Genomic DNA, 13,983 nt, shown 5'->3' with positions numbered 1-13,983 from the left:
CCAAATAACATTGCATCAACAATCACAAAGTGAAACCATAGGCTGTAACATGGAGTAATAGACAATAACTAAAGGTAGAAGGCTTTAATTGATCTTTCTGAGTCTGCAACAGATCAAGTAGATAAAAGATGACTAAGAATATAGAATAACTAAGTAACATGTCGGATGATAAATCTGATTCATATATATCAAACACCGAACATTGACAGCAGAGAGGACATTTTCTTTTTAAGTATTCATAGGAAATTCTTAGGAATTGATCATATGTTAGATCATAAAGCACATGCAATAAACATATAAGTTAAAAGTGAAAAGCTGGGCACAGTGGCTCATGCCTGTAATCCAGAACTTTGGGAGACTGAGGCAAGTGATTCCCTTGAGTCCTGGAGTTCGAAATAAGCCTGTGCAATGTGGCAAAACCCTGTCTCTACACAAAATGGAAAAATAGAAAAATTAGCCTGGCGTAGTGGCATGTGCCTATACTCCCAGCTACCGAGAGGCTAAGGTAAAAGGATAACTTGAGCCCAGAAGGTCAAGGCTGCAGTGAGTTGTGATCACACCCCTGCCTGAGTGACAGAGTGAGACCCTATCTCAAAAAAAAAAAAAAAAAGAAAAAAAAAAAATACTATGAACTGGACATTTAAAAAACTTTTTGATCAAAGAGGAAAATTTAAACGGAAATTGCGGAATATCTAGAAAATAACAATAATGAAAATACCATTATATTTGTTGGTTATAGCTAAAATGGTGTTCAAGAAAAAATTCATAGAATTACATAAAATATTTAGAATCATAGAATTATATTAATAGATATGAAGGGATGAAAGTGAGTTAAGCACCCAATTCAAGAAATTAGAAAAAAGAAAGAAACTGAAAGAAAGCAAAAGGAAAGAAGATTCAAATGGAAATAATTTTAAAAACAGAAAAATGGAAGAACTCATAAATTCTTAAGAGTTGGTTGCTTGGATGAAAAATAGCTGTCGATTAAAGAAGCTCATTAGCTAACCTATGTAAGTGGGAAAAGAGCAGGAACAAGCATCCAGATGCAGCGGAATCAAGAATCACAAGGGTTTTTTGTTGTTGTTTTTGCTCAACTAAGTGCAAAAGAAATGGAAAATTTGGATGGCATATAAATGTAATTTACTAAAACTGATTCCCATGGAGATTGTCTAAATAGACTAATGACCATGGAGTGAAAAATAATAGGAAAAGTTCTCAGAGATACAGTCCCTCAGAAACACCAGGCTCAGATTGATAGGGAGTGTCCTCAAACCTTTAAAAAACATATATTTCCATTATTGTTTAAATTGTTACAAAGCACAGAGAGAGAAAGGGGCCAGGTTATTTTTATGAAACAAGTATAATATTGACACTGACACCTGACAGTAAACACACAGAAAGAGAAAACTACAGACTCTAATGTTCTCCACCTATGAATATTGATGCAAAAAATTTTAAATAGAAGATCAGGAAACAAAATCTAGCAGCATATTGAAAGACTAATATACCACAGACCAACTAAAGTTTATTAGAAGTATAGGGATAGTTCAATATTGAGATATCTATTAATATAATTTTATATATATGTGAAATCTAAAATACATGAAACCTGTGCCATCCTCTGTATAGATGTTGAAGAGACATCTGTTAACATTCAACATCTATTCTAGATTCTTTTAAAATGAACCCTCTTAAGAAAACAATGGATAATTTCCTACACCATTGAAATGTATTTATTTCAACTCCAAACAGCATCTTGATTAAAGAAAAAAACTCTAATGGCGTTCCTGTTAAAGTTAGGAACAAGACAAGGACAAGACTATCATAATTTAACTGTGTTTGGAGATACCAGCCAACAGAATTAGAAGTAGAAAATAGAAATATAGCAAAATAGAAGTATAAAAATGGAAAGGAGGGGGTAAATTATTACTTGCTGATGATATTATTTTATAACTGGTAATCCAAGAGAATAAACTAAGCAGCATTAAGCATTAAGATAATTCTGGAAGGTAGATAGGTACAAAATTAATGTGCAGAACTTAGTAGTGTTCCTATATAGAAATACATGTTTATTAAAAGATATAATGAAAAAAATACACTGTGTAAGAGCAACAAAAAGAAAAAATATAGAAATAAATCTAACAGGAAGAATATAAGGCATATAAAAGGGCATTCCTTTCTTTTTTTTTTTTTTGAGACGGAGTCTCGCTCCGTTGCCCACGCTGGAGTGCAGTGGCATGATCTCGGCTCACTGCAACCTCTGCCTCCCATGTTCAAGCGATTCTTCTGCCTCAGCCTCCCGAGTAGCTGGGATTACAGGCACCCACCACCACGCCTGGCTGATTTTTTGTATTTTTAGTAGAGACGGGGTTTCACCGTATTAGCCAGGATGGTCTCGATCTCCTGACCTCATGATGCGTCCGCCCCAGCCTCCCAAAGTGCTGGGATTACAGGCGTGAGCCACTGCGCCTGGCTTAAAGGGGTATTTCATTTCATCTAAATTATCAGATATATTGGCGTGAAGTTGTTCGTAACATTCCCATATCCTTTTTTTTGAACAGCTTTATTGAGATGAAATTCACATGTCATAAAATCCACCCATTTTAAGTGTATAATTAATTGGCTTTTAGTATATTCTGGGTTGTGTGACCATCACCATGATGTAATTTTAGAACATTTTCATCACCCACAAAAGAAACCTTACACCCATGAGTCACTTTCCATTTACTTCTCCCCTTGTCAAAAATCAATTGACCATAGATGTATGGATTTCTGGACTCTCAGTTCTGTTCCCTTCCTGTCTGTATCTGTCCTTATGCCAGAACCACACTGTCTTGGTTACTATAGTTTTGTATATAGTAGTCCGCCTTCTCAGTGATTTTGCCTTCTTTGGTTTCAGTTACCCCTGGTCAACTGAGATTCAAAAACATTAAGATACTTTGAGGGAGAGAGAGACCACATTCACATACCTTATTACAATATATTGTTATAATTTTTCTATTTTATTATTGTTAATCTTTTACTGTACATAATTTATAAAGTCAGCTTTATCATAGGTATGTTTAGGAAAAAAACAGTATATTTAGGATTTGGTAGTATCCATTGTTTCAGGCATCCGCTGGGGGACTCGGTATGTATCCCCCATGGATAAGATAGATTACTGTACTTTTGAAATAAGGACGAGTAAGTCCTCTGACTTTGTTGTTTTTAAGATGATTTTTGTCTCTTCTGGGTCTCTTGCATTCCCGTATGAAATTTAGGATCATCATATCCATGTCTGCAAAAAAAGACAAAAAAAAAAAAACAAAACCAAAAAACCAACCAGTTGGGATTTTGATAGGCATCTACAAATCTTTCCTTTCCTTTTTTCCTCCTCCTTTTTCTCCTCCTCTCCCCTTTCCTCCCTCTTCTTCCTTCTCCTCCCCTCCTCCTCCTCCTCTCTCCTCTTTCCTTTTATCCCCTCTCCCCTCCCCTCCTCTCCTCTCCCCTCCCCTCTCCTCCCCTCCCCTCCTCTCCCCTACCCTCCCCTCCTCTCCCCTACCCTCCCCTCCTCTCCCCTACCCTCCCCTCCTCTCCCCTACCCTCCCCTCCTCTCCCCTCTCCCCTCCTCTCCCCTCTCCTCTTTCCCCTCTCCTCTTTCTCCTCTCCTCTTTCCCATCTCCCCTTTCCTTTCCTTCTTTCCTTTGTGTGACAGGGACTCAGTCTGTTGCCTAGGGAAGTATTGCCATTTTAACAATATTGTCTTATGGCCAATGAACATGGGCTGGTTTTCCTTATTTAGATCTTTAGTTTCTTTCCAAGTTTTGTAATTTTTAGTGTGCCTACACTATTTTTATTAAATTTTTCCTAATTATTTCATTTTTGATGCTATTGTAGATGGAATTTTCTTTATTTCATATTTGGATTGTTCATTGCTAGTGTATAGAAGTATTTTTGTGTATTGATCGTGTACCTGCAATCTTGCTGAATTCATTTATTAGTTCTAATAGTTTCTTAGTGGATTTCTTAGGATTTTCTCTATATAAGATCATGTTATCTTGCAAATAGAAATAGTATTCCTTCTACTCCAATCTGGATACCTTTTATTTCTTTTTCTTTCATAATTACTCTGACTAAAACTTTTGGTACAATGTCAAATAGAAGTAGTGAGAACAGACACCCTTTCCTTGTTCCTGATCTTAGGGGTAAAGCGTTCAGTCTTTCACCATTAAGTATGATATTAGCTGTGAGTTTTTCATAGATTCTCTTTATCAGATTGAGAAAGTTTTCTTCTATTCCTAGTTTTTTGAGTGTTTTTAACTCATGAATGGGTGTTGGAGTGTGTCAAATGTTTTTCTTCTGTCTGTTTAGATAATCATGTGGCTTTTTTTTAAACTTAAGTATTCTATTGTGACATATCACATTATGTGATTTTTCAGATGTTAAACCATGCTTACATTCCTAGGATAAATCTTATTTGGTCATAGTATATAATTTTATATTTTGCTGGATTTGGTTTGCTGATATTTTATTGAGGAATTTTGCATCTGTATTCATAAGGGATATTGGTCTATAGTTTTTGTTGTGACATTTTATCTAGTTTTGATGTCAGAGTAGTGCCTCATAGAATGAGTTGAGAAGTGTCTCCTCTTTTTCTTGGAAGTGTTTGTGAAGGATTTGTATGAATTCCTCTTGAAATGTTTGCTGGAATTCACCAGTGAAGCCATTGAGCCTGGTGTTTTCTTTGTGGGATGTTTTAAAATTACAGATTCAATCTCTTTATTTATTATAGGCCTATTCAGATTTTCAGTTTTTTCTTGAGTTATTTTGCATGGTTTGTGTCTTTCTAGGAATTTTTCAATTTTATATAAGTTATCCAATTTGTTGGTATCCAGTTATTTATAGCATTCACTTACAGTTATTTTTTATTTCTAAATGGTTGGTGGTGATGGCCCCTCTTTCATTTCTGATTTTAGTAATTTGAGTATTCTGTTTTCTTGGTCTAGCTAAGGGCTTGTCACTGTTGCTGATCCTTATTATCCTGTTAATGTTGGTAGGATCTGTACTAATGTCCCTTCTTTCTTTCCTGATATTGGTAATTTGTATCTTCCTTTTTTAACATTCGTGTGTATGATATGTATGTGTGTGTGTGCTTATAGATGTATACATATATGTAATATGTATGTATATATACATGTATGCATACATACATAGACACACACAATGGATGGTATGTAATAGAAAGTCTTTGAAGGAATATACCAGGAATTTGGTAACATTGGTGGCTTCTGGAGAGGGGAATTGAGTGGCAGAGGAGGACAAGTGAGAGGGAAACTTCAATGATACTTTTTGCTACATTTTGATTTTGTACCATGTGACTATATGACTTATTTTTTTTTAATCAAATTAAAGAAAAACAAAGGTGAGGAGCCACAGAAGACAATGTCTGTGTTAGATGCCCTACATCTGCTTTCTGAGGTTCTTGACTTTGGTTTATGGTCATCTTCTCCTCCTCACTGTTTCTCTCTCCCTTTCTCCTTCTGGATCCTTCTGAAGCAATCCAGTCAAGGATCTGAGAGGGATTTTAGGGTGAAAGGTTCTGATCCTGCTTCACTGTCTGTGGATGAGAAAATGTTTTTCTCTCTGGTCCTCTGCAGAGCGACCTGCGGGTTGGGCTGAGTCTGTCCTTGAGGAAGATGCATCGGAGCTTGAGCCTGCCTTCTCCAGGTAACCTTCTCCAGTTCTCTTCTGTTTTCAATCCAGCCCTTGCCTAGGTGTAAGAGAGAGATTCCCATTGGTTGTCCTGAGGTTGACTTGGGGGAGCACTTTTTGATAAGCTCTTTTTCCCCTAATATCTGCTAAACTTATAGAGGGTTATGTAGGTATGCAGAAGCCAGAGGTGACCCACCCATGTTCCTGCAGGTGAAAAGGCTATGTACTCTTTCCTCAGAGGGTAAAGCCTCACAGAAGAGGCCTGGGCCCCAGACAGGGGTACATTGGGGATACTTTACCAGGTAACAAGCAGATAGTGGGGGATTAGGAGTGTTAGGGAGTCTCAGTACAAATGTGTGTTTCTAGGCTAATTTTAGCTAAGACTGCCAGCCCCTTCTTAGCATGGGGAGGAATTGGCTGAGATTGAGTCATCTGAGATCATCCTTTTAAAAAATCTTCATAAAACCCATAGAAAAAGTGATCTAGGGAAAATTTAGTAATTTTTGTTAACTAATGTTTCCCCCTTCATCCCTGTAGGACTGTAGGTACCATCCAGCACTGTCTCCACCTGACGTCAGTATATACCCACTTCCTGCCCCAGCGTGGCCGCCCAGAGGTCACTACAATGCCATTGGGTCTTGGAATGACAGTAGATTACATCTTCTTCTCAGCTGAGTCCTGTGAGAATGGGAACAGAACTGGTAAGCCTGATGGATCCTGGGTTCCTCCACCCCCAGGTCCCTGGGAACAGCTAATGGTAGGTCAGGCATTTGGTAGCATGTCTTCAGCTGCTGGGATTTAACCAGCAAAGGAGCAGATTTCATACCTCCCTTGCACTGGTCATCCTTATCATTCTCCCCATAGGCCACTTGCCTGCCTTGTCTCTTTTTACCCTTGCAGCATTAAAGAGAGGAGGGTAGGACAGTCACTCCCAATCCCCATTTTAGAGGTAAAAATAGAGATCTAGGAATTGGTTGAGTTTGTTTAATGACAGCCACTGAATGGGGGACTTGGTTAGGTAAGAGACCTTATTTTCTGTCTCCTCTCCCCATACCAGTGGGCACAGTATAGCAGTCTCCCAGCCCCATGCCTGTATTGTGTAAAGAATGTTTCTTTTTGGCCAGGCATGTGTATTACTGTTATGGCCAGGCACGTGTATTACTGGTTCACACTGGTAATCCCAGCACTCTGGGAGGCCGAGGTGGGTAGATCACTTGAGGTTAGGAGTGAGACCAGCCTGGCCACATGATGAAACCCCATCTCTACTAAAAATTCAAAAAATTAGCCGGGTGTGGTGACGGTGCCTGTAATCCCAGCTACTTGGGAGGCTGAGGCAGGAGAATCGCTTGAACTCGGGAGGCAGAGGTTACAGTGAGCCGAGATCGTGCCACTGCACTCCAGCCTGGGCAACAAGCGTAAAACTCCGTCTTAAAAAAAAAAAAAAATTAGCCAGGCATGGTGGCGGGTACCTATAATCCCAGCTACTCAGGAGGCTGAGGCAGGAGAATCGCTTGAACCTGGGGGTCAGAGGTTGCAGTGAGCTGAGATTGCGCCACTGCACTCCAGCCTGGGCAACAAAGTAAGACTCCATCTAAAAAAAAGAAAAAAAAAAATCAGATTTTATATAGAAAAGCTGGATCTCTAGCTTCTCTTGGAAAATCAAAAGATCTTATAATGGTGGGCTCTCCAGCTTGCCCCAGTTCCCCGGAACTCACCTGTCTTCATTCGTTGATGATATTATGGAGTATCTCTGAGAAAATGGGGCCTCCTCAGCCAGATGCTGCAAGAGGAGGTGAGGGGCAGTGGGCAGCCAAGGGGATGCAGCCTGCAGAAGGCGTTCCCAAAGGACTCTGCCACTGCCTGCCCATGCAGTGTGGCTGCGGCTGCTTTTACCCATTGGCTTCTGCTTTGTGCCCCAGATCACAGGCTGTATCGAGATGGAACTCTCAAGCTCCTGGGTCGTCTCTCCCTTCTCTCTGAAGAGATTCTCTGGGCTGCCAATGGCTTACCCAACCCCTTCTGCTCTTCAGACCACCTCTGCCTGCTAGCCAGCTTCGGGATGGAAGTCACCGCCCCATGACAGGGCTCCCAGGGGAAGAGAGCTTCTCTTCCGGAAGAGCTCACTGGATCAGAGACTGTGGAAAAATCCCATGCATCTAGAAACTTAGATCCAAGAAACTTACATCCCCTCCCTTCCCCCTCCTTGTTCCCTTTTTCCCATGGTTAGACTTTCTCCAGGCCTGGCTGCGTTCTCTGCCTGTGGTCCTTGCCCCACCCCAGCCTCTTCCTAATCCTGTGCCACACACTCAGTGGCCCTGGGAGAGGCAGAAGGGGGGCTCCCCCTTCCTTCCATGTATCCAGTGCTCCCCCTTGATTTTTAATTACCAGGGTTATGGGAGTTCTTGATTTCATTGGTTATTTGCTTTCAGGCCGTTTCTTGGTGTACCTTCTGACCTGACCTTTTCCCTGCCTTCAGGACTTCTGGGCCCAGCCCTCTTGCCAGGCATGCACATGTGAGATATGCATATCATGTATGTGTCCTCTTGGGGTGAGACTTCGGCACAGCCATGCCTGCCTCTGACCAGTCCACTTTTCATGTTGGGGCTGTAGGCCTGGGGCAGGTTCAGAGTCTACCCAAGTACCTATGTATGAGCAGGCAGCAGCAGGGCATGGCCCCATCTCTCCTTTTAGCCTCTGTGTTTCATTAGGCATTTATCCTGCCAACCAGGGCAGGCCCGGCATCTGGGCTCTGGGAACAAATGGGGCCCACATCCTGGAGTGGCAAATTTTGGGGGATGCGCTACCTGTCCCAGCGGGCCCTGTGCCTCCAACCCAGAGCTCCCCACAGACCTGGTGTAATTTCTCAAGGGCCATCCCTTTCCCCAGGCTTCCCTGAGGGAGGCGAAGTTTGAACCCTTATGTGGGGTTCATTGGGCTAGGGTAGTGGTATGAGGTTTAAAACTATTTAAGGATTAGGAGGAGAAAGAGTCTTCAGGAAACTCTTGTTTCACTGGACTCTGCAGCCTGCAGAACTGGGGCAAGGGTAGGAGTTCCAGTAGGGGAAGGAGCAGGTAGACTCTTCAGCTGCCTCAGCTGGGACTGAAGACCTAAGCTGATTCTCTTTCCTCTCCACTCCTAAGAAGCAATTTTCTGTTCCTCTCATTCCACCACTTTTTACTTTCTGCTATCTCCCATCTCCCGCTTCCCTTCCATTTCCTTTCTAGAAAACCCTGGTATTTAGCTCAGGCCAAACTGCCTCAGCAGAAAGGTGGCCTTGGACAAAACTGGTCCAAGAATTTGAAGTGGCAGTACTTGCGGATTGGCTCTGTCCAGCAAGGCCTCAGCTGCTTGTTGCGTCTGCTTTCCCTCCTCTAACAGAAGGGTACCCTGGCTTATTCAGGGGACTCCTTAGTCCACACTGTGTCACCTGCATGCCTTAATCTTTCATTGCTGGGGTGTGGCCTTGGGAGATCCTGGGCCAGCCCCTCCACACATCTCCCTAAGTCAGAGTGGCTGCTGGCCCTGGTAGATTTGACTTGCTCTTGCCTCACTCGACCTCCAAAGTGGGACTGAAGACAGTGGTCAAGAGACTTGAGTTCGGGACAGTGAGCCAGGGGTTAAGGTTCTTTCCTTTTTTTGAAAGCCAAAGACCCAGTTTGCATTGTGCTGCTGCATTCATGGTTAGAAGCTTTCCATGCCTAGGTTCTAGGGAATTTATTTTTCTATGTGTATATATTTTCAAACTTTGTTTCCTGGGTACTGGGCATGTGCCTGTCTGAGCCCCAGGTCTGTCTACACCCCACCATTCATTCTGTCTGTCTGTCCCCTGGACACTGCCTAAAAGGGTCTCAAGACAGTGCCCTGTGGGTTCCTAGGACTAGGGCCCATCACTGTTCTCTTCTGCTGGGAAATGCAGCTTTAAAATGGCTAACCACAGCAGAGGGCAGGTGCTCGATAGATTATCTTTTCCTTGCTTTCTTGTTTCTGTTTTGAAAATGAAATGGGGTTTTAAATTGTTATTTAAACTCTTTTTCCAAATAAAGGTTTACCTTTTTTCCCCCCAATGTTGGTCATTTTATTAGGATCCTGAAGGGATTAGGTCCTTGAGAGAGGGCCTGAAGAATGAGGTGGGCAGAGGAAGAGACTAAGGTGCTTTTGATCTTGGGGTGGGGTCTCAAGACATGAATCTAGATTGAGAAATGTGTTGTAAGATCTCCCTCTATTAGCTGAGGTAAATTCCCACTGCTGTGAGGCCTGGGAGGAACAGGGCTTGAGTGAAGCCTCCTGCCTTGACACTGTTGGGGTACAGCTTTCTTCTGTCCTTCCCAAGTGAGAGAATGATTCTTTGGACTGCTTTTCATTCTTCTTCCATCTGCTCCCCCCATGCCTCCTCCTAGTATCTTCTGCACTTCAGGAGGGTCTGTGCAAAGTGGGATAAGATGTGTGTTTTCCTGGTTAAAGCTATGGCAGCTGCATGAGACATGATGCAGGTGGCACATGCCTCTTGCTGAGCATCTATTTCTGATCTCTTTTGCATTCTGGAGCCAGGGCTGAGCAGTGGGCCATCTGTCGCTGGAAAAATGTCTCTTCCTTCCTAGGCCTACCTCTGCTGGCGCTTTTTTCTTCCAACCTCCCTATGCAGTAAAACCAGCCAAGCCCACATGCCCACTGGGAGCCCTGAAACCAGATCTGGTTTTCTGTCTTACCTGAACAGGTTCCCAGAACCCACACCAGGCCTCTGAATCAGTCTCTGAGAATCTGATTGATTTAAAGCCACTTGGTTGCTTCCATTGCACTACCTGGGTTGCGATCCCCTCACTTGATTTAGTAAAAAGAAAACTTAGCGGCCGGGTGCGGTGGCTCACGCCTGTAATCCCAGCACTTTGGGAGGCTGAGGCGGGTGGATCACCTGAGGTCGGGAGTTCCAGACCAGCCTGACCAACATGAAGAAATCCCGTCTCTACTAAAAATACAAAATTAGCTGGGCGTGATGGTGCATGCCTGTAATCCCAGCTACTTGGAGGCTGAGGCAGGAGAATCGCTTGAACCTGGGAAGCGGAGGTTGTGGTGAGCCGAGATCATGCCATTGCACTCCAGCCTGGACAACAAGAGTGAAACTCCATCTCAAAAAAAAAAAAAAAAAAAAGAAAAGAAAAGAAAGAAAACTCAGCTAGGAATTAGAAACATCATTTGTCCTCTTGGCCTGTTCAGCTGGTGACTGTAGGTAAGTTACTTAACCTCTCTGTATTTCAGTTCACATTCCTTGGTGAAATAGAAATTAAAGTTAATAATCACTTCTACTTGTGAAGAATTTTCAGATCTGAAATTGCTTTGTTTGGGCTTTGGCAAGAAAAGGGTGCTAAGAATTCCAGAGAATTATTGGTAGAAGTTGGGAGTAGATCGTTACCCCAGCCAGGCTGGACAGTTGGGCCCATTGGCTGGGAAGTATTTGAAAGCCCTAAGCTTTGAGGTATATCCCCAAGAACCTCTTCCTGGCAGGGAGGGTTCCTCCTAGTTGCCTCAGTCAGTTAGCATCTCCACAGCACTTCTGTTAAGTTTACACAGTACTTCCACGTCAGCTAGCAAAGACAGTGGCACTGTGTGGTGGCAGTTTAGGTGGTGTTCAGATTCTACCTTTACACCTGAGGAAACAGAAATCCCAGAGATAGAATTTGAGAATCTCCTTTGGTTTATTTCTTACCACCCCAAGTTTCTCACAAGCCTTTCCAGGATCAGGCAAGACAGGTTATCTTGGAAGGCAGAGGCTGGTGGTGGGGGCCTGGGGCTGGGGGAGCTCAGAGGCAGCTTTTAACTGGAGACCAAGAAGGGAAATGGCCAGTCAGGAGGCTGCTGCTTTTTTTGTTTTGTTTTTCTCTCCAGTTCCTGCCCTGTTGTAGCTACTAACTAGAGGAATGTTCTGGTTGTTTTGTTTTTCCTTTTTAAAATTGACATGTGATAGTTGTACATATTTTGGGGCTGCATATGGTATTTTGATACATGCGTACAAAGTGTAATGACCAGTCAGGATATTTAAGGACATTTATCACCTCAAGCATTTATCTTTTCCTTGTGCTGGGAACATTCCAATTCTTCTAGCTATTTTGAAATATACAATAAATTGTTAACTATAGTCTCCCTACTGTACTATCAAATACTAGAACTTAGTCCTCACCGTATTTTTGTACCATCCACCTGCTCTTCATTCTCCTCCCCTGCTTTTCCCAGCTTCTGGTAACCCCATTCCACCCTCTATTGGAGGGTTGTGTTTTGATTGGCTGCGAAATGCACAGTGTGGCTTCTCTTCTCCCAGGAGTGGGAGGGGCCGCCTCTAGGGTCCACCAGGGGGAGCTGCCCTGCAGCCCTGGGCTCCCATCACTCTGGTCCATCCCCTCTCCTCTCCCTCCTGAGCAAATGTGCTAGACAAGACTGTTCCAGGTATGGGCCAGCCAGATGGCAGCATGGTGGTGAGGGTGCAGATCTGCTGGAAGCAAGAGAATGTGGACTTCATGGGTTGTGGAGGGAACTCTGCACTTCTGTCCCATCCCCAGTCAGCTCCTATGACCCTAAGGCCTGAAGCCTCAGCTCGCTGTGGAGAGAAGAACAGAGCCTACACTTAAAATTCTTGGAGGTTTTGTGCTTCCAACAACCAAGTCCTTTCAGGCTCAGGGTTGGAAAAAGTTTGTATATCTGTGTGCACATTGTCATTTGGACGGGGCTCAGAGAGGTGACCTGCCAGCTGACCTGACGTGGCCTCTCCTCATCTTCTGCCAGGCCTCAACAGCTGGTCCCCTCACCTTGCTGGCAGACACTAAGGGTTACAGGCAGCCTGCTTCTGGGCCATTCTGCTTGGTTCTTGGTATGACTGCTTCCTGTCACTACCTCCACGGTAGTGGTCCAAATGCCAGCTCCTGGTAAATGGGGCAGCAGAGCTTCAACCCCTTCATCGTCAGGCCTCTGAGAAGGGCCACCTGCACCCAAAGGTCTAACCCAGTTAGTCACGTGCCTAAATTAGGCAGGTGCGTGCTGTGAGCCTGAGGAATGGGACAGCAGGAAATGAGGTAACCCCTTCCACCCCCAAGCAGGTTGGGTTCTGATCCTCCAGGAGTCTGCAATGACATTTCCTTCTGCTAAGAAAATGGCCAGTGTCCACAAAGAGCCTACCTGACTCATTACGTAGAGATTCTCACCCCAGCACTTACTTACCCAGCCCCTCATTTGTACAAGAGCAGGCCAGGGGCCCCACTGTGTATGAACCTGTCTTGTTGAAGCCTGAGGCCCTTTACTTGGTATCATATTAGCTGGACTTAAATATGAAAATTACAACACTGCATCTATGAAAGGGTGTGCAATGCAAGGTATTCATAAATTCTGGTTACTTTGAAGTGCTTTTTTTGGGTAATGCTTTAGCTGGATTTAAAGGAGCCTGTAACAAAACTGCCTCCATTTACTGGTGTACAGTCCCAGATGTCTATGGATTCCTGCAAGTCACCTCTCCTTTTCCCGCTGCCATGCCTCCTCCTCCCCCGGTCACTACCACACCACTGAAAATGAGGGGGTCTTGGCGGTGCGAAGCTACACTTCTAGCCACGATCTTGTGGGGACTGGCTGGGATGAAAAGAAAGAAATACACTGTTTCCTCTCTCACAGGTCTGGGTTTTACCCTTAAGCTGAATGAAAGGAGAGCTGAGACAAGGGCAGGAAGGGTTATGGGTGAAATATGCTGTGAAATCCAAAAGATATTTTCTGTGCAAGTCTGGTTTCAACTGTTTGGGGTTGTCTGAAAGTGTGGGAAGAGGTCCAGAGCTGGAGGGACAACAGAGAGGAAGAATGGGGGGTGATGGATGGGACCCGAAGTGTTTTCCACACCATGGGTTCTGGATGTCAAGTGATGAGAAGGTTGCTATGGTTTCCTGAGCTACACTCATCTCCCAGGAGAACATGCCTCATTTCTCCTTTGCTCCTGATGGACTGCTGTGGACTGAGACCGGAAGAGCAGGGTCCTGGAATACATCCTGGGTGCTAACTTGAGCCTCTGGAGGCCAGGCCCACTGTGTGAAGAGAGGGGGAAAGCACTGCTCACAGATCAGGGTTAACAAGGCCTGAGGGGCTTCAGCAGGCTGAGAAAGTCTGGAACCCCAGAAGTTTCATCATGACTGCAGGGGCTGGGAGGTTTCCTGTTCCCTGGCTTCAGGCTCACCTCAGGTCAGGCTCTTCCCAGAGCCAATGGGGCTAATGCCGCTGGGCTGGGGGAGGGCTCGGGCCCCAGCTCCAAAGGAAAGGAGACAAGGCTTA

The 13,983-nt window shown here is 44.0% G+C and overlaps 1 protein-coding gene and 1 pseudogene across 16 annotated transcripts in view; both read left to right on the top strand.

The window, feature by feature from the left end:
- Positions 1-10,768, top strand: part of ANGEL1 (angel homolog 1) — a 50,543-nt gene extending 39,775 nt beyond the window's left edge. For 14 of the 16 annotated variants that reach the window (XM_054666162.2, XM_016926469.2, XM_063793778.1 and 11 more), the window contains 3 exons: positions 5,637-5,706; positions 6,229-6,392; positions 7,611-9,755. In XM_054666162.2, the coding sequence (XP_054522137.1) occupies positions 5,637-5,706; positions 6,229-6,392; positions 7,611-7,771 (395 nt within the window). In that variant the 3' untranslated portion in view covers positions 7,772-9,755. Of the gene's footprint in view, positions 1-5,636; positions 5,707-6,228; positions 6,393-7,610; positions 9,756-10,405 lie in introns of those variants that run through there. The other 2 variants (XM_054666166.2, XM_054666165.2) reach the window with 1 other exon arrangement.
- LOC134808379 (uncharacterized) lies at positions 8,651-9,286 on the top strand (annotated as a pseudogene).
- Positions 10,769-13,983: the final 3,215 nt, after the last annotated feature.

The sequence above is a fragment of the Pan troglodytes genome, chromosome 15, assembly GCF_028858775.2.
Source record: "Pan troglodytes isolate AG18354 chromosome 15, NHGRI_mPanTro3-v2.0_pri, whole genome shotgun sequence".
Lineage (NCBI taxonomy): Eukaryota > Metazoa > Chordata > Mammalia > Primates > Hominidae > Pan > Pan troglodytes.
This window is presented reverse-complemented; position numbering and strand designations above follow the sequence as displayed.